A 24,084-nucleotide genomic window follows, 5' to 3' on the forward strand; every position below is an offset into this window, starting at 1 on the left:
AGTTAAAATTGAAATTTTAATCAACATTTTGAGCCAGCCACAAAGTGTGGATAGAGAGAGGTAGCAGAGCGAGCTAATCAAGTCACGAAAATCCTCAAAATGTACGAGATAATCATCAAGTTCTTCCGCATGGATCCATCCACGTTTCGACGTGTGTCGTCACACCTTAAAATGTGATTAAATCGGATGTGGGGGCCCCTACCAGAAATGCTGACTCTATCTCTCTCGCTCTGTCGCTCTGCTGTTGAAATAACACCTTTTTTGTTTACCCCTCTTGGGTCCTTTGTGTCCCCATGTTCTCAGGCCATGCAACAATATTTCTAATGACAAATGGGAACTAGTTCTAATTGTAGGCTTATCGCTCATTCCGAGTCCTTTGCTGGGTGGGGGGGTCTAATTTAAATTTATGTACCAAACGTACATATGCATGTGTGGAGTCCTTTTTGTGGGGCACTCCTGGGGGACACATGAAATGCTAAAATTGAGTTTATGTGACTGCCTGTTCTGCTGCTTCTGTGCTGTGCCCCGACTAACTTTTCTCCCCTCTCTCTATCTGCTTCTCTGAATTCAAAACAGAGAAAATACTCGTTTTCTGAAATAAATTGAATGCCTACATTCAAGTAGTAAACAGTGCGTTACGAAGCCTTAAGGAACTTCAGGAGTCTTTCAATTAGAATGAAGGAAAGACTAAGGAAATCACAGGAAATATATATTAAGCAGTCCCCTAGACTTTATTTTAGTTACATTAACTACACAATTCTACACTCCCTGCCTAATACTTTCGCCACGCACTGTCCATCGTCTAGCTGGAAATTTCTTAAGCGTATTTGTGATGTAGATTTCAGCCAATTAGTTATGGAAATTGTGGAAATGTCTGCCTGCATAGCTGATGCCCAAAATGATGCCAATTAGCAATTAAAGTGAAACAAAAATTAGCATAAACATTAATAACTAAATCACTTGGAAAATTACTAACTTGAGAAATTCTCTACAGAGAAATATTCACAGAAATAAGGAGAGAGAGAGTTGACAGAATTTAAACAAACAATTTCATGGCCTAAAGGCAACAATCCAGTGGCCAGTTTATTTAGAGAAAACTTCTCTGGCATTTCTACCGAAAAAAGCAAACAGTTGCAAACACACATACAGTGCTGCCAAAAAGTATGCAGCAGTCATAATGCAATTGCAAACAATTACACAGGGATCTAAAGTAATTGCATTTCAAGGCCCCTTCCCTGAACTGTCGCTGTCTCATGCACACACACAACAATTCCACATTTAAACCATTTAACAATTTACATTACAAAGTAATTATTTCAGCCACACTGCCAGCAACAGCAACAGCTACAGCTACAGAGCTTTTTCCTGGGCAATTTTCATGGAAAATCTCCCTCTTTTCGCACAGCCCTGCCCAGCCCAGCCCCTCTTTTGTTTAGCAAATGAAGTGCAAAATCAACGCACTGGCCAGGCCAAATTGTTGGCCATTTGACTATTGACAGTCGTGGGCCCCAAAATGACATTTATTTTAATTAGCTTTACGCACAACTAAAGTCGGTATGGCTGCTGCTGTGGCACGTTGCGTTTTTCACCGAAGGTTTGTCAGAGAATAAATACATGGAACACATGGAACACATTTAAGCAATAGAAATGGATTGGAAATTTTATTTAATTGTAAATGAAAATCCTATCCTCTCCGGACTGTGTCCATTGCAAAATATACCGCAAGTCAAAAACCCTTGGTAGAAAACAGCAGCTTAACAGGACCCACCCGCCACTCTATTGTCCCGTGGAATTCACTTTTGTGCCGCTTGGCAATTAACGAATGCAATTTTGTGGCCTTTTATGTTTATTGTGCGCTTACCCCCGTACCCCCGAACACATTCAGTCACACCTATGCGCAGACACGGGGAAGCAACACGCATGCGAACGGTGTTTGTGGAGGCGTGAAAACCCAAAAAATAACTTTTTAATTACTAGAACGGACATTGCGGTTAATTGCACTGGACAACATGGCTGGCGATAAGCCAATTTACATGAGTTTTCGGATTCGTTTTTGTGTCTGTGTCTGTGTGGATTTCATGGTGCAGCTGATGTGAGAGGAGAGGAAATGGGGGTTTGAGAGAGCTGTCTGTGGATTGGATTTGCGAGGGATTTTTTTAACAATATTACGAAAATAATAAAAATACCAAGAAGCATTGGCATGTGCATTGACAAAAACGTGGGGAAGGGTATAGAAATATATTCCCTTTTCTTTATATATTTCCCTCTTTCTTTGTACAGTTCCGTTTTCTTTCTAAATTTCTCTCTTCAAAATAAACTTCCCTGTGTAGCATAGTGTCTCTTTCTCTCCCTCCCTCTTCTTCTCTCTCTCTCTCTCTGTCTCTCTTTTTTTTTGGACATTTTGATGGAGCAAAACCGCAAAAATCACCAGCAAAGTGCGTGCTTAAAATAATTGCAATTGTCATGCGTTGAAAGTGCGGCTTTCAGGTGTGAGCTCCTGGAGTTCAATGGGAGAGTAGTGCCCCCGAAAGCCCAACCACATTGTCAACAGCCTTTCAATTGGAGGCTCAAAGCTCTTTGCTTTTGTTGTGGGCGGCAGCCAGACGACAGACGAGCCGACTGCTGACCATTTCGCTTATTAATTGCATGTCATAAATCATGATTATGCCACTTGCTGACCAACCGCTGGGCGCTAGTCGCAGTTATTATTATTAATCTTTGTCGCCTCCACACAACCGCCCCCTGGCCTGGCCTGGCCCTGCCTGGCCCCAGGTGGATGCGAGAAGAGAGCTGAGGTGCCTGGTGTTCAGGGACGGGAGTCTGGGGCCATATGTTCGGTACCATGTAAATTGCGATGTTCATTTCGCTCTGCCAGCAGCAGCAGCAGTAGCAGGAGGAGCATGGAACCACTCTCTGGGTCTCTGGTCTATCTTGATTAATTGCAAAAGTTTACCAGAACACAGGACACGAAGGACACAGCAGCCTGCTGCTGGCCAGAGACCCACACACGTCCCCTGGAAATATGTCAGCTGCTTCCTGCCCTTATTTTTTTTGCGGGTCCAACAAAATGTGCCACCAACTGGTGGCAACACGCATCATAACATGCGTTTGGTATGTTGTCGCGTAAATTGGTTTTAATATTTAAAGCACTTCATTACTTGCACACAGAGTAATGTCTCTGGGAAAACCCAAAGGAAAGTCGGTGTGAAATACCGGATAAGAGTGGCAATTTTACATCCGTTTAAGCCCTTGAAAAGTGGCCTCCAGCTGCGGCTTAATCAGCTGAAATTGAATAAAATTATTTGGGCGGGCCACACCAACAGATATATTTGGCATTAAATCAATAAAGTTTTCAATTTACTTACAGCTTTAAATATTCCAGAAAATTAAATTTAAAATTCAGAAATTTGTTCGCTGATGGTGAGGAAATTGTGAAATTAATTTAAAATTTAAATTCAAAGAAAGTGTGGAGAGGTAGAGGCTTGAAAAATGTTATACAAAGCATAAATTCTCTAGAATTTCGAAAAATTCAACCAAAAGTAATGGACCAAAAGTAACCGACCAAAAGTAAAGTATTCTTTGGTTTTCTGGCGAAAATATTTTGTATTGGAATTATTATTCAGTGGAAATGGAAATCTGTTTGAAACATTCTTTGTAAAATATCAATTTTCCCTTCTTAATTCATCTCCACTGAAATAGTTATACAAATTGTGTGTAGAAATAACCGATTTGCTGATAGATTCATTCTTCGAAGTGCATTGCTTTTAGCTCTACAACAAATTGTTACCCAAATTGCTAGCCAAAGAATTTTGAAATCAAAAATCCATCCAAAGATTGTTCCGAGATTAGCTTCAGCGCCAGAACCAGAACCAAAAGAAAGAAAGAAAAAAGTGCCGGGGAAAGGGTTAACAATTTCATTCTCTTTCAAGTATTTGTTGTGTTCAGCGCTCCTCTTTTTTGTTTTTGTGTGTGTGTGTGTGCAAAATGAAAACGAAACGAAAAAAAGTTTTGAGATCCGACAGGCGGGCGAAACGCAGACGAAAATCGTTTCAGGCGCCTCAGCATCAGCATCTCTGACAGGGCGCGTCAGCTGCAATATACACAACACAACAAAGTGCATATGGTATGGGGCTGCACCCAGTCCACTCCATTCCATTCCACCTCTCTCTTTCCACCTCTCATAAAAAAACCTGCAGGCAATCGAAGGCAGATTCTTGTCTTTTCCAATTTTTTTCCGCAGCTGATTTTTGACATATTTTCTCTGGCAGCAACAGCATCACGAGGCAACAGGATCTGGCGCAAGGAGGCAAACAAACTAACAAACTTCGGGGCGTTTTTCAGGTGCAACTGGGTTACGATGGAAATTGCTGGAAGATACCCCAGGTGGTGCGTGGGGGAGGGGTACGGTAGAGTGCTATGCAAATGCTGTTGCAAAATGGATACAACAAAAAAGGAACGAAAAAAAAAACGAGGAAGGAAGGAAAAGAGTGTGCTATGGAAAATCACGAAAAAAATAAAACGAAACTCGTATGCGCAGTAAACGAAAATGCATTCAACGGGCGGGGGGTTCCACTCCCACCATTTGCTTACCACTTTATGGGGCATATGCAACAGCTCAATTTTGTATGGGCATATGGTTCAAATTTTTCTTTATTTTCGCCACTGATTTTTCGCCCTTCACATTTCGTGTGTGTTTGAATGGCAGCTTCATTAATGAGAATATTCAACGGCTGCACAGACAATAGGTGGGTAGGGTCTGCTGCTTTTATTCTGGTGTAATCCTGGAGGCAGGACTCACTCTACTCTGTCCCTGTGGCTGATGAAATCAAATTGGAAGCAATTACTTTAATGTTACCTCTGGAATGCCCTTCCTCCGCACTTCGTGTCTCTCTCTGTCTCTCTCTCTCTCTGCAAAAGTGTGCAAAATGCCGCAACTCGTTTGTGGCTCGTTCACCCATCCCTTTTTTGGGGTTTCTTTTTTTTTTTTTTCATACCACCATTAAATGTGGCAAAAGAATATGTGAATACATCTGAACTGTCTCTAAAGGGTAGAAATATATATGGACCCACAGTCTGGGTCCTGCATATGTTGCATCAATTTTGGTCTTGATTGCAGTTTTTGATTGATTGCAATCGAAGGGAACGAGGGTGGAAGGTGTGAGTGCAGTTTCCAGGGAATTCCTTTGCCGATATATCAGTTAATGATGTTTATGTGTGTGTGTGTGTGCCCAGTGGCGGAGCTGGAATTAAGAAAGGGCTGACTGTGTTCTGCTGAGAATTGTTGATTGCTTTGGTATGCAAACGGGTTGTGTGGCAGGAGAATTTAAAATTTCCTAGGTGTAAAAAACAAGAGGTGACAAAATGCTACGAAATTTAGATGCTGTTCTGATATATTTCGATATTTCACATTTTAGTTGAATTATTCCTGAGCAAAGTAAAACAAATTCCATTACTACTCAAATTCCAATAAATTTATTGACAAACTTTTACCAAAGTCCTGCAAATATTTGCCTTCGTTATAGTATCTGTCTCTCTTTGACTAACATTTCATTCAGTTACAGAGTTTCTATTTTAGTTTTCTGGAATATTTGCATCTCCCCCATCGATGTCAATCTATAGTTTGGAATATTTTCCTTGTTTTCGTTGCACATCTTAGCATCGATTACATTTTGCCAAATTGAATTGTGCAAGCAGCAAAATGCTGCAAAGAAAATGCTGGAAAATGCAAGGCAAAATGGAAAACAGAAAAGGATGTGAAAAAGAAATTTTCTACGAAAGGCACGACACGAGCCACATGTGAAAGGATGCTGGCAGGATGTAGAATGCAAGGGCAGAAGAGGCGGAGAAAAACGAAGAATGTTAGCAAAATTGGGTTGCCTGATGACAAGAGTAGAATATTCGATTGAATGACATGCAAACGAGAGAGAGAGAGAGAGAGAGAAAAGCAAATGGGAAACGGGGAAGCCCAAACGCAATTTGCATCGATGTGCAATTTACGGCCTAAATGTCAATTTCACTTGAACTAAACTTTCACTCGAAAAAAGTATATCCTGGTTTTTTTTTTTTTTTTTGCTGTGGAAGGCGCTTTAAGCCAGTGGGGATGTTGACACTTTAAGGATTATTAGTAGTTGACTTTGCCGAAAGGAGAGCAACACAAACAGATGGCAAAGAATGGGGGGGATAAGCAACTCAAACAGAAAGCGAGGAAAAGAAACAGCCAGACCGAGAGAAAGATATGCAGAGACACAGAGTGAAAGAGAGAGAGGACGAGTGCACTGCATCAAAGTCAAAACAAGTAAGAAATATTTGGACGCGCAAGCAGAAGATGTAGATACTCTTTGGGAGTTATTCTTTTTGTGGGTTGGCATAAAATTTTCAATTTTTGTTGCAAATATATTGAATGTATAACTGTAAAGTTTTGTGTGATATTTTTCTGTGACTGAAGAATAAAACAAAAGTGTTCGCCGAAATGTTCCAAAAGTCTGCTAAATGTCATAATACCCTACTTTAGAGTACACACAAAATGTCACTTAAGCAGGAGACACCAAGACACAAAACAAATGGATGATGGAACTCTCTCATTCGCTGTATCTCTCTCCCTTTCATGCTCTTTATCTCTTTCCCACTCGCTGTTTCTCTGCAAGGGTTTCGCTGTCATAATTCTTGTTTATAGTGCCATTGGGGCGGGCTTATATATCTTCACTCTCTGTTGGCAGTGCCTACTTTCAGGCACTGTAACAGGAGGCCCAAAGGATAATTGCAATCTCGCTAATGCTGGCAAATGTGTTGTGCGGCTTTGTCTCAACAACAAACAACAGACAGCAGACAGCGGACAGCAACCATCGTCACTCAATTACTCTCTGAGCTTTGATGCAGTTTTTCCCCTAACATTCCCGCTTTTTCCCTATTTTGCCTCTTTTGTTTTGTTCCTGTTGGGTATCCTGGCTTATTTTTCGGGATTTATTGTGTTTAATGTGTTGAAAAGTCTCCGTATTTATGGCAACTGGATTTAGGGATCCCTCATCCTCATTCACATTCACAGCGTCCTTGCGGAGGGCGACAGCTGTGCAGGAATAGTTGTCACATAGTTTTTTCCCCATTGTCATTGTCTTTGCCTGCTGCTCGATTGTGTGGAAAATTGAAAAGTGAAACAGGAACAACAAACAACAACAAACAGCAGCAAACGGAAAAGCTTAGCCAGGACTTTTGTTTTCTGTGTGTGTGTGTGTGTTTCCTTTCGATTGTTGTTGCTATTCTTATTGGTTCTGGCAGGTCCCAAGGATTAGGCAGAGCGGAGCGAGCGGTGGGCACCAAAAAACTTTGATTTAGCAGACGGATATTAAAGGTAAACATTTACTTGGCTTCTGGAAAGGGAGTAGCGTTTGTAGTGTGGGCTATTTGTGTGGAGTGCGGGGAATATGGTAACAGGTTGCTAGAATGTGATTTTCATTGAAGAATTTTCTGCGAAAAATTTAAGGTTCTACAAGGTTCTATATCCTTCTCTACCTATTTTTCATACATCATTAATCTTCCACTGGTTCAACCCTTCCCCATATACATTTTCCTTTATCGCTCTTCGAGCACCATTCACCTATCCCTTGAAGTATCCACAATCTTTCCCATCATAAAAAACCCCACTAATAAAGAATTTATATTTAATATATTACATTTTTGCATTTTGGTTTAGGTTTTTGACGATGGAATTCCTCGCTCACTCTACAGATACAATTTATGGGAATTTTTCTGCTGCTTTTCTTTTTTTTTTTGTGTGTTGGCTGCAAACAAAATAAAGTTTTATGACACGAAAAATGTTGCAACTAATATTTTCGACGTTGTACTGGTGGCAGTTTTTCCGCTGCTCCTGCTTCTGCTCCTCCTCCTTTCGCGACTGTAGCCGCTGTTGCTCCTGCTGCTTCTTGCCCGATGCAAACCTCTCATCTCATCCTTTTTGCCCCGACAGAAAGCTAATAGTGTTTGGCCATTTTTCAAAACTGAAAGAGCATCGGGAACAGGAGGAGGAGGTGCGACTAGAGGAGGGCTAGGAGGAGTGAGACGACTAAAAGCAGGATAACATAGCACACACACACTCTCAGAGGACGACGAACGTTGCGCGCGGTCTGTCGTTAACTCAAAGTTTGTTAACAATTTTTATCAGCATGCCGAGCGCAATGACATGACCACATCACACGGACGTTGAGCGCGGACAGGCATGCGGACAGGAATACAGAGACGGTAGACAGGGGACAGGGGACATGGGACTTCCAGGAAGCAGCACTGAGCAGCAGAAGCAGGAGCAACCACAACGACGAGGATGATGACAGGGACGACAACGACGCCGTTAGTGACATGTGACCATACATACTAATAAACCGTTAGTTGCTTTTGCTCGCTCATAGAATTTTTCTCCAATATACTCTTTCCTTTTTATTTCTTTAATGAATTTTATGGGGGAGCCATAATTGAGCCATAGATTTGAGATTCCACGGAATGTTGAGTACTTTTTCCCCCATAACAAGGGGGAGCCGCAAAGGCTTAGAAAAATACCAACTTAGGTGCAGTAAAAAAATGCGATTTTTAGTGCATTTTCATCATATTTTTCCAGTTTTTATTTAAGTTAAAGTCCTTCAAAGTCCTTGTACACAATTTCTCTGCTTTCTCTGCTTTAATCCCCCACTTTTAGATCGAACCCTTTTCCAACTTTCATCACCAAAATTTCGTATCTCAATCAAGCGTATCCCATCGTCGTTTATCGGTTATACGAGATTTTATATTTTTGTCTTTAATTTTTACCCGTTTCGCTTTTTTTTCTGCACATTTTGCCACAGCAGTTTTTCATCGCCACCGAACATGGGTTGATGACAAAGTCCATGATGCGGGTGCGCAAGGGGTTTTCTCTCCTTTCTGCTTCCTTTTTTGCCATGGGTTTTCGTTGGGTTTTGCCTTTGCCTTTGCCTGTTCGGTTCATGTTTCTGCTTTGGCGACCACACATTTCCTTGGCTGCTCCTGCAGCAGCAGCATTAAAGTTGTTGCATTTACGCTTGAGCTACATTTGACAGATACAGATACACCGAAGAAGAGATGCCACTGGAGATGCCACTATAGAGAGCTGGCACAGATACAGATACAGAGCTGCAGGGGAGATACAGAGAGAGTGAAAGATACATCTGCAGAGTGCAGATAGCGGGGGTATGGGGTGGGCAAAAAGAGATAGCAAGAAACGCAGACTTTTAGTGGCCCCATTATGATGAGATGAAGGACCCTTTCAGTGCGAAAAGCTCAGCGCAGAGTTCATTACTTTTATGTGATTATGTGTCACCATGCCACCATGCCACCATGTGTGTGGCATGCCCCACAAGTCCCCAGTCCCGAGTGTGTCTGTCCATGTCTGTAGCTGTGTGGGACCGACATGTCAGTGTGTCATTGGCATTATTATTAGTTTTTCCATAGCCCCTACTCATACGATACGGGAGTATATACTCCTCGTGTCCCACTGCTCACTTTTCCCTATTCTCTGTCTGTGTAGAAACTTGTCCCCAAATTAGTTGCAATTATTTATGGCCTTGGCTTTGGTTTTTTTCTTCTTCTTTTTCGTTTGTTTTTGGTCTGAGGGATGGATTGTTGGTCTGAGGGATAGGTTGTTGGTCTAAGGGATAGATTGTGGTTGTAAAAGGATAGATTGTGGCTCTGACATGACGGCTAATCAGATGAAAGGCGGCATGCGGGTTCGGCTCTTCAAGAATCCCAACTTTCTGGAGAGCCTTAAAGTTTGTAAATGTTGCCAAAAAAAAAAAAAAAAACTACAGCTTCAGCTGACCCGTTTGCCTGGTCTGCGCCTGTACGTACAGCACTGCTACAGCACTTGCCATTCATTATGGCCATCGTATATTACACATACGCGCCGTTGTACACTGAGAAAACATGATTTTTTGCTGTTCACAGAGAGCAGGAGGAAAACATGGCAGCAGAGGAAAATATGGTGTGTGTTGGGGGGGGGAAAACGTTGTGGTGTTTGGATTCGTGTTCCGTTGGCAAGGAAACGAAACTTAAAGCAACCGCAAAATGCAAAATGAGAAAAAAAAAGTCGAAAACAAAAAATGTTTCATCGCTGTTACATTGCCAGAGCAACATGCAACATGGGAAATATGAACGAGACGATGTAAAAAGGTTCTCCCTCGAGAACCTCGAGAGATGTGGAAGTGGGGCCACGATTCGCTTCGCATACGATTCGTAGTCGGTTTAGTTAACTGTCTGCGGGCTTGTGCTAACAAGACTCGTCAGTGATTTGAGTGTCTCGACTGGTTGCTGGAATCTCTGCCGCTGCTGCTGCTGCTGCTGCTGCTGCTGTCTCCTGCCCACTCCCTCCTGCTGCTGCATATGAGTTTGTTATTTCTCTCGCAAAACGAGTTTGAAATTAGCATAGTTAGGGCCAAAAGAGAGTTCAGTTCTCGTTTCTGATTGCCACAGCACAACACTTGGTAATGATGTGCCACAAAACATGAGGCAGGCAGGGCTTGGCTTAAAAAAAAAAAATAGAAATTGAAAATGAAAATGGAAATGGAAATCTTTGGCTAAATTTACACTGAAATATGGCTTCTCGTGGCACTCCTTTGACGTGTTCTGTCTGTAACTGGCTCTCCTTCTGGGCTGTTCCGTCTGTGCCTCTCATTTTGCTAGTCTATGAATATTAATAGCTACGAATATAGGTCAAAAGTGAGCGGTGCTTAGCCATCTTTAAAGAGAATCCCAATTAGAATTGGCATTTAATTGGTTTTAATACATTTTTGCGAAATCTTTGGCATACTTTTTTGGGTGTAAGGATAAGGCTAGTCTAGTTCCTAGACATCAGGAAAAACTCTGGCACTCAGTTGCTACATTTTTTATTATCCTTTTTTTTCAAGAATAATTTACCCCAAAAAATATTTCCAGATTAATGGAACATTTATCGCTTGACTTTCAAATGCTTTGCACTTTGCGGGAACTCAAAATTCGTCGCACTTTTTGGTGGCCTACATTCGTCACTCCAACATCCGCCATCAGAAATGTGTGCCACATTTTCGGTGGGGGCCCACTTCTTGTGCTCTATTGCTGCCACATTTTCGGTGTTGGTGGTGGTGGTGGTGGTGGTGGTGGGGCAGCAGTTCTTGAGGAGGCTCTTGCTCTAGCACTGGCACTGGCACTGGCATTTCTTCGGTTTTTGGCCCAAAAATCATTAGCAGGCGACCAGATATTCAGGTCAGCCGCTTAATGTGCCGCATAAGTGCCTATAAGTATGCAATGCACTTTCACTCACCCTCAAACACACACACACGCCCCACATTCATTCACACAGATACGGGGATATACTGTCGTGTGTACAGGTGGTGGTGTACAGGTATAGGCCACGCACAGATTGCGGCAACAAAACAAAAGGCCCCCCCCCACTCCACCCGCCGTGTACAACACCGTACTTTGGCTCCATTAAAGCCGCACGCACGAAGAGGCCACGGCCTGCCCGTGGGGCAAGAGGCAACATCACAAAAGTGTGATGTCAGTAGAGCTACCTGCTTACCTGCCTCCCACACCCCCTGCAATAACCCGCATAGAAGTACTCCCCCAACCTCCCCAACCACTGGGCTGGACGGGCAGCTTGCGGTATTTATTTAGCCTATAAAGCTTCAGTGGGTTACTGCCGTCTCGCACAGCATCAAAGCGTTCAACCAGAAGAGCGAGAGAGAGAAACAAGCAACAAGGCTGTGAAGGAACTGTAGGACTGTAACGACTAGACAAGGTACCCTGTACAAAGGGAACTCTAGAGCTCCAGCAGATAAAAGAGAAAGGCAAATATAAACTTTCATTCCTTCAGAGCTGCCTTAATTGATCCCGCAGCACGTTGCATACCTTCCCCCAAACCCAATACACCCCTCGCAGCAATTTTCGTACCGTTTATAAAAAGGTAAAACTCGGGGAAAAAACGCTGCTGGAAAATGAGTGGGGAAAGTGGAAAGTCGAGCGGAAAGTGACACACAAAACCATGGCATAGCGGCAGCCTATCCCTCTGTACTGGAACTGGTACTCGTATGACAGTCCTGGCATCTGGCAACCCAGCTCCTCCCGGCTTGGACCCGGCTCGGCTCTCTGTTGACCTAAAAATCTCATTTGGCTGCCTGCCTGCATGCTCATTTCTGGCTGGCGCTCACTTTTGTTACTTTTTGTGACTTTACTTTTGTCGCACCTCGTCTTTCTCGTGTTTTCGTGGGCGGCTGTTGGGCTTTGTTTACCGGAAAACGCCCCGGGATAACTGCGGGAAAAATTCTTTGAAATATGGAAAAAAAAATTGCCAAGGGAAGTGTGTGTGCGCAAAGGAAATGAAATTCGAGAGCCGCCGCACCGCAACATGACCTAGAAGAAGTCGCATGTCCACGCCATACGGTTGGTGGTGGCACATGCCCCATCGACCCCATGACCCACCGGCTGCTCCTCAGTTAATTTCCTGAACATGACGAGCAACTTTTTTCCTTTTCTTTATTTTTCTTTTTCACTGTTTTCCCTGTTTGCCCTGCTTTTTGTTATTTGTTGGTCCAACATTTTCAATTGAAAATCAACGACCTACAACTTTTTCGCACAAACTTCAATTTAATCAAAAGGAAATCACAAGGAACAATTTCCCCCTCACACGTTACTGACCACAGACTTTGGTATTTAAATGTTTAATGGTCATGTTTTATGATGCAATACATATTTAATATATATTTATTTTCCCTATTTTTTCATTGCAGGTAAGCGTTCGATGGCAAAATCAAAGAAAATGTGGGTATTGCTGTAAGTAAAAGGAGTCTAAAGGTCAGTGAACTACTTCTTGTGGCCAAAAGATTTTGTAGGAAATTGTGATGGATTTAAAGGGTGGTAATATTGTTTGGGATACGATAAATGTGGGAAAAAGAGAAAGAAATCATAAAATATATTATGATTATTATAATTAAATACCTAAAGATACTTCCAAGTCAGTCTTGAGACCTCCTTAGCTATAACCTTTAATATAAGCACTTCCCTGAATATTTTCCACATAGATTTCTACTTTAAAATCCTATCCAACGCTTGGCATATTTCTCTTTTGATAACTACCATTTTTCTTTATTTTCTACAAGCTTAAAAAAAAATGGTATTTTCAATCCCACTGCTGAGACTGCCACGAATTGTCATTCACTAATTGAATTCAAATCGGATTTAATGTCATTCTGTGAAGAACAAAAATAAAATGGCACAGATTTCATACAACATCAGGTCGCTACGGTCTTTCTTTTGTCTCTAATTCTCGCTGTCTCTGTGGAGATGTCAATCTAATAAAGTGCAAGTGAAAACCCACAGCCGTGGGACAGCGGAGAGAGGCGGGGGGCATTTCTCCATGGTTCTCTCAGTTTCGCTTAATAATTCAATGTTGCCCCAAAAAGACATTTTGGTATCCCTCAATTTTATTCTTCTTGCCTAATTTTTGTTGCTGCAAAAATGTGTCAGTCACATGGAAATCTAAATAAGCGAAACACTGCAAAAGAAAGAAAAAAAAAAAATACGAGAAAAATTGTGTTAGAGCCCGCGACAAAATGATAGATGGGCTGAGGGGACAAAGACAGAAATTAGCGTGGGCCTTAAAAAAGCTTCAAAAGCAATCAAAGTGACAACTTAAGTAGGCTTCCCAGCAGCCAGCGAGCCCAGCGAGTGAAAAAAAGGAGAACCAAAAAAGAAAACGTAAAATTGAAAATGAAAATAAAATGATTGTAGAATTGGGGGAGGATGAAGGAAAAAGACTTTTCCCTTGGTTAGACTTTACATTGGTTGGACGTTTCACGTAGAGTTTCCTTCTTGGGTCCTTGGGGTTACCAGACCCAGACACATTTTCCTTTGGCAGAATGTGGGCTCAATTAGGGCTTAATTGTTTGTTTTCTCACTTGGCTGACTGACTGACTGGCGTCTGACTTGCGAACGGCGAATGGCTAGCGAAAGATCTGCTAATTGAACCATCAAAAGTTTCCTGCTGTGAAGTGTGAAAGGGCAAAAGATGTAATTCAATTTAGTTTTACTTTTTGTTTTGTTTTCAAAGCAGTTCGAGGTCAAATGATTATGAGGCAGCAGCGGCAGGGGTTTCGCTCTCCCAAAATGGTGCATAAAATGTGTAAAATTTACAGCAGCAAAGGGGGCAGGGGCAGGGCAGGGCACAAAACAGATTTTGTTGTGGATTTTATTTGAGGGTCTCGTCTGGTGTTGCCTTTGCCCATTTAACTTAATCAAGATTTTAATATTTAAAGAATTTCCCAAGCCAAGAACCCACAGGCCACAAATTTGTACCATTCGTATCTTTTCTTGGTATGTGGCCTTCAGTTTGGAAATTTTCTTATTCGCAGATCTCTCACTCCGAATCTTTCCCTACACGCTTACGCCTTTCCTCACTCTCACTCCTTTGCTTTCACTCCTTATCATGTTGTTAGCCCCTTTCTCTACACTCTATATCGTATATTTTCTTAGTGCCCCTCCTCCCTGCTGATGCCACCCGCATATGTATTGTTTGCTGTCAGCCAAAAGGGTTTTGCTCTTCCTTCCTTGCTTGCCCAAACTATTCCTTAAAGGACAAGCAACATTATCTCTCTTACATGAGATGCTTGCCACACTTCAATTGCTTGTAAATGCCACACAATAGATACTATCCCCCCGCTGCTGCCGCTTCTGTTGGAGCAAAAGTTTTCCTTGTACTTTTCCCCTCTTTTTGTTGCGGCTTCTGGGGCTGTCGACTTGATTTTAGTTTTATGTGTTGCACATTTATTCATTTCGACAGGTTTTTTGGGCGAAAATATTCCTTCGATTTTTCCATCCTTTCTGTGGCATTTTCTGTCTGTGTGAAAATCAATAAACAAAATGACAGCCAAATCCCCTAAAAGGTTGTACAACACAAAAATCCTCTAAATATTTAAATAAAGGTCAGTGGAAGTTCTCCAACTATCCAAATGGGGTCAAAGATTATAGATTAAAGGTGGTAGATGATGGATACCAAAGAGCATTCAAAGTATTTATTTGTGGAAATTAGTTGCAAGGGATTTTTGGGTTTTATATTTCATAAAAAATATATATATGTTAAGTGGGTTTACCATACAGCTGCGAAAGCTAAGAAAGTGTAGGTTATAGATGGGCATTTGTTAAGGATTAAGAACTCTAGAAATGTGATTTATTTATTTTTTAGTGCCTTAAATTTCTTTAGCTCCATGGAGTACAGATAACATAGGAAAACTCCAGTCTGAAATGATTTCCATACAGTTAAATCCTTTTTTCCATGCTTAAGGATAGAAAACTTTATCTATCAACCAGAAGAATTTTCAGTCTCCTTTTATAACCGCTCCAAATGCCTGGGCACATAATTCAGTGCCATGCAAGTGCTACTAAATCATATTTAAAACAGATGAAATAGAGCAAAGAAGCGCACAGAACATATACTCGTAAATTATATGGCAAAGGGATGGAGAAAAGGAGCAGCCCAGACAAGAGACAATTGAGTTTCCATCTCTGGAGGAGCCCAAAAGGAACAGTCGGAATCCTGAATCCTGGATTCCTGTCTGCTGCCAACAAATGACAAATTACCCAAAGCACAAAAATAAAGGCAGTGGAGACAATGCCACACGCAAGACGACAGACAGACAGACAGACACGAAAGACAGAAAGTATCTACCAGATACAAACATGTGTTAACAGGGACAATAACAAGTTATGAGGGAGTAGCTTTTGCACACCCTCCCCTTTTTCTGGGGTGGTGGTGTGGTGTGGCGTGGTGGAAATTTATTTCCACAAAACTATTGTGCAAATAATGAAGCGCCCAAAGCGCTTGAATCTCAAGTGGAAGCAAGTAAAACTTATAAGCATAATTCTCTAGCGAGAGAGGGAGAGAAAAGAAAGTGGTGGAGTGGGCGGAGCACACACACACACACATTGAGTGCCAAAAGTATTTGCCAACTAGATTTTTGACTTAACATTTACGATGCGTTGCGCACGCTACACACTACTGCTGGCTAGAGTGTCCCGTGTCCCGTGCCCCGTGCCCCATGCCTCCTGCTTCTGAGGCATGCCTCATTCTGATCCTCTTTGCGTGGCACACAGCAAACTTTTTTTTGTGCCAGAGACAGGATTTAGCTCTGTGGCAAATCCCCGCGACCTTTTTGCTCGTCCTTTCCATCTCTCTCTCCCTTTTCTAACCGCATCCCATTAAGCGTTTGAGCAGCTTCTTGGCGGGCGACTTCATATGGCAGCAGCAGAAGCAGCAGCAGCAGAAGAGCTTAACTTTGATTTCAGTGCTGCCTCGCCTTCTGCCTACTCTTTTGCCTCGTCTTTTGCCTCGTCTTTTTCTGTTTGAGTGAGTAGGCCACTTAAATACGCGTTAGAGCGGTGACACGATGCGATGCTAGAGGCTAGAAGCTGTCAGGCCTTGGCCTTTAGAGGAAGGCATGGGGTGGTCCCTAAGGACCTACTACCTCTAAGTTGGCTAAGTTATGGACACCTTCGGGGTAAAGTTTTTGCATAAGTACATTGGCAATGAAAGAGAGTTCTGGACAAGGGGATTAATCGTGTGAATTCTTCTTTGAAGGAGTTTCTGTTCATCCTTCAAAAACTTCTCCAGAAAGTTCTCTGTAGCACAGAATAATTCCCAGAAAATCCTACAGTCAGCGCTCCAGGATTGTATCTTTTCTTAGTCTTTGCTGTCACCTTAAATGATTCCCAGGCTGTAGATCTTCATCTTCCTCGGGGGAGGAGACCAATGACAAACCTTCCTTCCGTTTGCAACAAATCAAAGTTTCAATTCTCCTGTTAAATCATTAACAAACTTTAAACTTAGAGTTTAAACTTTGTGCTACAGCAAAATCCAAGCAGCAAATGAGCAAAGTTTCCAACCACAAAGCTGAGGATAGTTTCTGTTGACTCCAAATGGTAATTGTCCTGTCTCTGGATGGTAATTATGATGATGAGAAATGAGGATGGCAGACAGCGGCAAGGGCTGTGGCAATGTAAATGATTAGACTTCAAATACGAGTACTACCTGCGGTTCGCCTTATTCTCAAATAAGCAACAAAGTTTTGCGCCTCAGAGTAGGGGGAACAACTTATCAGCCAAGAAGAGCAACAGAAAGTCTTATTAGCCAAGAGAGAGAACCCAAAAAAAGAGGCGCAGAGGGAGCACTTGTCCGATGGAGAGTGAAAGATAGAGTGGAAGCAAAAAGAAGCCTTCCTCCCTAGATAGAGTGAGAGAGGGGGTTTGTCCCCCCTGCTCTGCTGTTGACAAACTGCGCCTCTCGCTCCCTGGAGCGCGAAAAAACCAACTGAAAGTTTTACTCTTCGAATTTGTGTGTGTTCTTGCCGCAGAAAAAGACTTGAAGCGGCACCACTTAGGCCCACGCCGCCGAAACAACTTTATCGCTTAGGAAAGTAGGGCCACCCCGGACCCGGGCACCCCTTCCACAAAATTTAGACAGCCCCACCCCTCACGAAGAAAAGTAGGTTCCCCCATTAAATCAAAGGGAGAAAAGCAGCAGCACTTGCTGTAATTTGTTTATTGTTTTTTTTATTAACATAATTGATTGCCAGATTTGTTTGGTAGAAAGAGAGAGAGGTGGAGAGGTAGAGAGCGCGGAAAAGTTCTTATTAAAGAAAGTTGTGCAGCAGCGGCAGCTGTGCCTTTTTTTGCTGTTGCGAATATCAGTGGGGAAAAATCAGCAGCACGCCACTTACACTTCCTGGATGCCGGAATTAAGTTAGCTCTGTGTTTATCCTTTATCCTTGAGTGAGTTTTTGCCTTGCCACTTGCTCACGCCCTTTTCTCCCTTTTTCACTTGATTGATGACGCTCATTTGTGTTACGTGTGTTTTTCCCTGCTCTTCCTCCGCCAGGTGCTGGAAAATATATCTCGTATATATATATATATTTTTGCTTAATTTTAAATCAGTTTGCAATTTGCTGGGTGGAAAGTTCCCCCCGAGCAGGATACGGATATGGCTGCGGGTCCTGCGGTTGTATATGGTTTATTGCTGTTGTGCGTGTTGCATACTTTTTGGCGCCTGTCCCCTCGGCAAGAAGACTTTTCGTTATTTAGTCGTTAGTCCTCACTCCCTCCCTTCTGTTTGTTGTTCTTTATAATGTTTAAGCACACTCACGGGTAAAGTTAACTGCAAGTTAACCAACTTTATTAATGTTTGTGTGTGGCCCTGTTTTTTATGGACTTCTGTCGGCTGGAAGGCGGAGCCTGGCTTTGTCCTCGTTATTGTGGTTCCTGTTTATTGTTAACTTTTCCACCAGGAGACCAGGGAGACTTTGTGTGTGTGTGTGTGGTGGAAAAACTTTTCTGTGGCTGAGCCTCGGATTTTGTCATTGATTTATTTTTATTATTATATTTTCGAAGATTGTTTAAGGTCTCTCTGATGATATATTTGAGATTGTTTTTCTGTCATTCTTTACTCATTTACTCATTTAAATTTCTACGAGTTTTCTTAGTTTTTCTATTTTCTAATTCCTAGAGTGCAACAAATGGTGGCATGCTTGGGTAAATATTTTCCAAGCCATTTCCCTGGCACTCAACCAGTCTCACGCACACACTTCACATACTACACACACACACACACACACACATACACTCTCTGTCTCTAGGGGCACTCTTGTGTGGCACTCTCTTGACACCAAATGCCTTCTTGCCACAATAACATATATTTTCAATTTTTTGCCCCACCCCCCTCACTTTTTACTCTTTATTTCATTTGCCATTTGTTATACCCTGGAAAGGGGTATTCAGGTTTCATCTAGACTTTTGCTGCACAGAGCGGGGAAGAATGATAATTTTTATAAGAATACCAAAGAAATTTCATAAGCAGAGATATCTTCCAAGTTTCAACCACATCGGATAATGTTTTAATCTAAAAGCTACGATTTTTAAATTTATTATATATTTTTTGTTACCAAAGATACTCCTCTCTTCCTACCAAATATTCAACCAAATCCTATCACTATATCCCTGAGAATCTATAGATCTTTAAGTGCATTTCTTTCTTCCATCGCAGCCAGTCTTTTTCCTTCCTTGTTTTCCCATAAAGTTGACGCTTTCTGCATCCTGTTTTTTTTTTTTTTGCTTCAACGCCATTAAGTATAGCAACAAATGCAATGCCAGCGAGTGCTGTGGAAATTGCTGGGTGGGTTGGAAAAGCATGGAAAACTGTGGCTGGGAGCAGCACAACTCTGTTGTTCTAGACCCAGACCCCATCTCGTACATTAGAAGTGTTTGCCCGCCATCATAACGCATTAAAAATTTCGCATCTTTTTTTTGTATTTTTACCAGCTCATTTTTTCCTGCATTTTCTTTTAGCCTGAGAGTTTTTCACGCAGACTTTCTCTCTCTCTCTCTCTTTCGCTCTGTCTCTGTGTGGCCCGTCTCCCATTATTTACTCGGTTTCATTATGCACTCATTTCATTAAAAGTTAAGTCGCTCTTCGGGGCCCCAGCAGCACTAGCACCAGCTAGCACCAGCCCCAGCAGCAGCAGCAACAACGACAATTTATTTCAATAAATTTAATTACCTCTCAGCGGAAGAGCCCGGAAAACAGGGACTATTTTTTTGTGGGGAAACTTAATTTTATTTCTATTTTTTGGGGTAGCAGAAAAGTAGGGACTGAAGGACTTCCTGAAGCAAAATGAAGCCCTTTCCCTGTAGCAAAATTGTTGAAAATATTTTTTTTTTGGTTTGCACACACACACACACACACATTTGTATGCCAGGGAGCCACAGACAGGGTTGGGGAATTGGGGATTGGTCAAGTGTTGTAAAACTTTCATTACCTATTTGTATTACATAATTGCACTCACGTGTGTTTGGCACATTCCCCGCTCCCCTGCTCCCCCTGCGCATGCTGCTGCGTTGTGGCATGCCCCACGAATTTATACAGAATTTTGTTGGCACGAACAAGTTTTCACCTGGATGGAAAAAAGTTTCATCTACTGTGCGTTGATAATTTGTTAAAAGTTTTTCCCCACTCTCTTTTTCCTGCACGTATTCGTATTCGTATTCGTGTGTGTGTTTCCTCTCATTCTGTGGGGTTCATTGAGGTCGTTTGTGCGGATATTCAGGATGGAGTTTTCCTTCCATAATTGGTCGCAAAATGTAGCTTAAAATTTAAATTGGATAACTGTGTGATTGAATTAGTTGCAAGGTGAATTCGCATGAATTGTGATACAACAGAAATTAAGCAAACGATAGTTAAAATGTCATTTCTGACCCCATCTCTAAACGTCAAATAAAAAGTCAATTGTCTTTTTTTCTGATTTTAGTTAAGTGTATTTATAATATGTGTAGATTGTCGCGCAAACAAGGAAAGTGTGGCATAAAATTGAATTGATTTTTAGTTCGTGTAGTTTTAAAAATTAGATTTAACAGCTGCTGCTGGTCTCAGCTGAGTACAAAATTACGTTAATGTTTGTGTTCAGACTCAGAAATGTGTGGAAAGAATAGGAATAGGAATCCCCTACCTACTGACAGCCTAAATTTCCAGCTTTCGGTGCAGCAGGCTTCCATGTTGCGGCTCCACCAACACTCTTTGGCGGTGCCTTTGTAGCCAGGGGACGTTGCACGACCTTGTAGTTGCTGGGATTGCCGACGAAGGTTGCTTTGGGGGAGCAGCACCACGCTTCGGTGGTGCCTGCGCGATCCGCGAACGCGACTTCTCCTTCAGGACGGCCGTTGGACCCAGCTTGCAGTGACGCCATGGGGGCAGCATCAACCGGGAGCAGGGTCCGGTGTTGGTGGCCATGGGCATGTCGGGCTTCTGGCTCGCAATGATATCGTACTTTTCTTCGATGCTCAGTAGTTCCCTTTTATTCGCCTGCATCTGTTGCACCTTTTTCCAGTCCGCGAGTGTAATGTCGTTGCGCTGCTCATCGTTGGCGTATTTCAGAGCTTGCATCATCTTGCGCTTGGCTGCGCCTGTATGTCCATTATGGGATGTAGCACTTGGTGGGACTTCTTTGGCAGATTCACTTACCGTAGATGGAGTTCAGGAGCTTTTCTCGTGCTTGCGGCTCCACAGTGAGACCCGAAACTACTGACTGAACAATTGCATCGTCCAGAAAGTCCGCATCATTTTCCCAGTCAACTTTTAGAATATTTTCTGGATTTTTTTTTGCGGAGGAATTCATTTTTTCGACTAGTCTCTGTATGCCTTGTAATTTTGTACTGATTTCTGATGACCGATTTCAGCTGCCAAGCTGCAAGTGACTTGCACGAAAATCTAGAGCTGGGACCAGCAGTTATCGGGGTTGCCCAGCATTTCGATCTATGGTTTGTCAGGGCAACCCTATTCAGGCCTGGTCATCGTTCATTTCTTACACTTTTATTCCTGCATTGATGATGCACTAAAAAACTCGTTTCGTATATTTAAATTAAAAATTCAATCATGCTCTGGAAATTACCTTTCAAATGCAGGGCCACGCCCTCTGGCCACTGCATTTTGTTTTTGTCATTTAAATGTGTCATAATAATATTTCCATGCCCCCTGTTGGTTTTCAGTGGGCAATACCATATTCATGGCACATTAAATTCGCGTTAATTTGTTTTCGCGTATTATTGGAAACACAAACACACACACACATGTGCAGTTTATATCCTGTGGAGCATTGGGATTTGCATATGCTGGATATAATTTATTAATTCCCCGCATGAAATTACAATTTTGCGCACAATTAATTTGAAATTCGTTTTGCATCCCACTTTTTTTCCTCTCTTTTTTGCAATGCTTTTTTTTGCCGCTTTTTACCCTTAAATGTGGGAGTTTTCTACTCTCTTTTTTTTGCGACTCAAATGTGTTAGTCCTTTCTCTCTTTTTTTCGCCTCCAACATTTCCTGCAAATGAAAGTTCGGAGCGGAGAGCAGAGTGGAACATGTGTATAATTCGCTTTTACAAATTCTATTTTCATGTGTGTTTTTCCTGTTTTTTTTTTGGTTTGTTTGTCTGGTTTTGTTTTTAGTTTCCGTTCTAAAATTTCCGCATATTTTTTTCGCATTCTTTTCTTTGTTTTAATCCGAAAGCTGCTGCTGCTGGGCTGCTGCGCTTTTGCATAACTAATTAAAGTTTTTGTTGTTGGCGCCATTGCTCAGAAAGAAAGAAAAAAGACAAAGAGCCAGAAATTATTATGACATGGAAAAGGCGTTAGAGAACCCTTCTCCCACTGCCACGCCGCTACCACTGTCAGAGAGAGAGTGAGAGAAAGGAGGCAGAAAGATGGACAGGACTGACATTAATTAGAAGCGAAGCTACAGCTGTCGGGGTTTATATATATACATATATATATCTGTCGGGTAGAGCTGCAGAGAGTTGCAGAAACATGGAACATCTGTGGAAATTAATGGGATCTTTGTATATATTTGGGAAAGTACTTTAACGCAAGGGATCTCTCCAGAAGCTAGAACCAACAAATGGAAATTCTTTTATTGTGCTTGACTCTGATTTTGTATCAGCTGCGCTTTTAGCCAGCTCTTGGCTCTTGGCTCTTGGCCTCTGGCCAATAAAATGCTCCTTCTGCTGTTGCTATTTTCTTTACTTTCTCATCCTTCAATTCGTTGTGCAACCAAATCACATCTCAATAAACCAACTTCCGTTTAGAGACTGCCCCTTTTCCCTTTGCCGAGCTGCATTGTTATTGGTTCTGCATCGAGTGGCTCTCTCCCTCTACTCTTCCTTTCCTTTTCCACTCATGCACTTTGGTTCATTACATCGTTTTCATTTAGCCAATTTGCTCACTTGACCAAAAGTTGATTTTTTATTACGAGTATTTGCTGGAAAGGCAGAGGAAGCGGGAGGATGGAATGGAATTGGAATGGCATGTCATGGCAGCAGCTCGTCACGAAAATTGAAATGTTTTCGGATTTTGCTTTGTTTTGTTGTAGTTGTTTTTTCGTTTCCATTTTTTTTTTGGCTCAATGCCCAGGGTACTCGAGAGAGTGTCCCTAAATGACTCAATGACCGAATGACTGACTGAATGGACTGCTGCGTCTCTATGACTAGTTGCATTTTGGTTCCTTGCTTCGCTCCCCGAGGGTAATGTGTCCAGCTATATTTCTGCTCCTTGTCTCCCAGATCCCTTTGGCTCCTCTGTGTCCCCTGTTGTTTCCCCTGTTACCCCTGTGTCTCTCGGGGGTCGTGTGTCCTGGCAGCAGCTTTCAATATCTGTTATTGTGCTGCCTTTGACTTGCTTTTGGGGGATCTTCGTCGCCATTTTCTAACTCCTGCCATCCGTTTGCATGCCACTTAATGTGGCATTTGATGTTGCCGCTACGTGACTCGACCATCGGAAATCTCTTCATCGGAGCATGCCACAGAAGGTGCTCCAGTAGCTGGTTTTACTCCTGATTTTTTGCTTTCTCCCCATTGTCTGTCTCCAAAGTCTGTAATTTTGAGGAAATGCAAGCATAAAGGAGCCTCAGGAGCTGTTTATTATCCTCGAATGACTTTCTTTGTAGATAGAACTTTGACTTAAAATCTATTGATATTCTTGATAGATGTGTATCAAAATCGTATCCAATATTTACCTAGTAAATAGAATCGCAAAAATATAATTTCATTAAATACAAAACCCCCCTTTGGTTTAAGATTTAAGTAGGGAACTTTTCACACCTTTTGAATTGCTTTTTTTGGTGCCTTTTGGCAGTTGCTTTCTGCCCCAAAATGTCCCCAAAAGTCAACTCGTGTTTTACGCACTGCATTCAGACACACCAAAAAAACAGCACAGACAGCACAAGTTTAATTTGTTTATTAAAACTTAAACGAGTTTTGTGTGCTCAGCGGCTTAAGGGGCTGAGGCTCCTGGAAAGGGACTACTCGTCGCCTGGCAAAGAGCTCATCATCACCCAGGCAACAGGCACCAGCCACCAGCAACCAGCCACCAGACGACGAGAACGATGACGACGACGACACTTTTTAAACTACTTAAACTTTGCCGTGTACTGGGGCCTGTGATTCCTCTCTACTACAGTCCTCTCCATAGACCTCCGTCTGTCTGTCTGTGTTTTGACCTATGTAAACGGAAACTCATATACGATGTCTAC

The 24,084-nt window shown here is 42.2% G+C and overlaps 2 protein-coding genes and 1 long non-coding RNA gene across 18 annotated transcripts in view; 1 reads left to right on the top strand and 2 right to left on the bottom strand.

Moving 5' to 3' along the window:
• LOC111070199 (dystrophin) overlaps positions 1–24,084 on the top strand; it is a 160,369-nt gene that overhangs the window by 77,475 nt on the left and 58,810 nt on the right. The gene's annotated exons all lie outside the window — the stretch shown is intronic.
• On the bottom strand, positions 17,588–20,153 carry LOC111070213. Its single transcript, XR_002607331.2, has 3 exons — positions 20,022–20,153; positions 19,854–19,961; positions 17,588–17,896 (listed from the first exon to the last, which is right to left on the bottom strand). It is a non-coding gene; the product is annotated as an uncharacterized LOC111070213 (long non-coding RNA).
• Positions 20,321–21,217, bottom strand: LOC111070209. Its single transcript, XM_022360606.2, has 2 exons — positions 21,026–21,217; positions 20,321–20,967 (listed from the first exon to the last, which is right to left on the bottom strand). The coding sequence occupies exons 1-2, from the start codon at positions 21,177–21,179 to the stop codon at positions 20,525–20,527; spliced, it is 597 nt and encodes a 198-aa protein (XP_022216298.2). The 5' UTR covers positions 21,180–21,217; the 3' UTR covers positions 20,321–20,524.

The sequence above is a fragment of the Drosophila obscura genome, unplaced genomic scaffold (assembly GCF_018151105.1).
Source record: "Drosophila obscura isolate BZ-5 IFL unplaced genomic scaffold, ASM1815110v1 contig_4, whole genome shotgun sequence".
Classification (NCBI taxonomy): Eukaryota; Metazoa; Arthropoda; class Insecta; order Diptera; family Drosophilidae; genus Drosophila; species Drosophila obscura.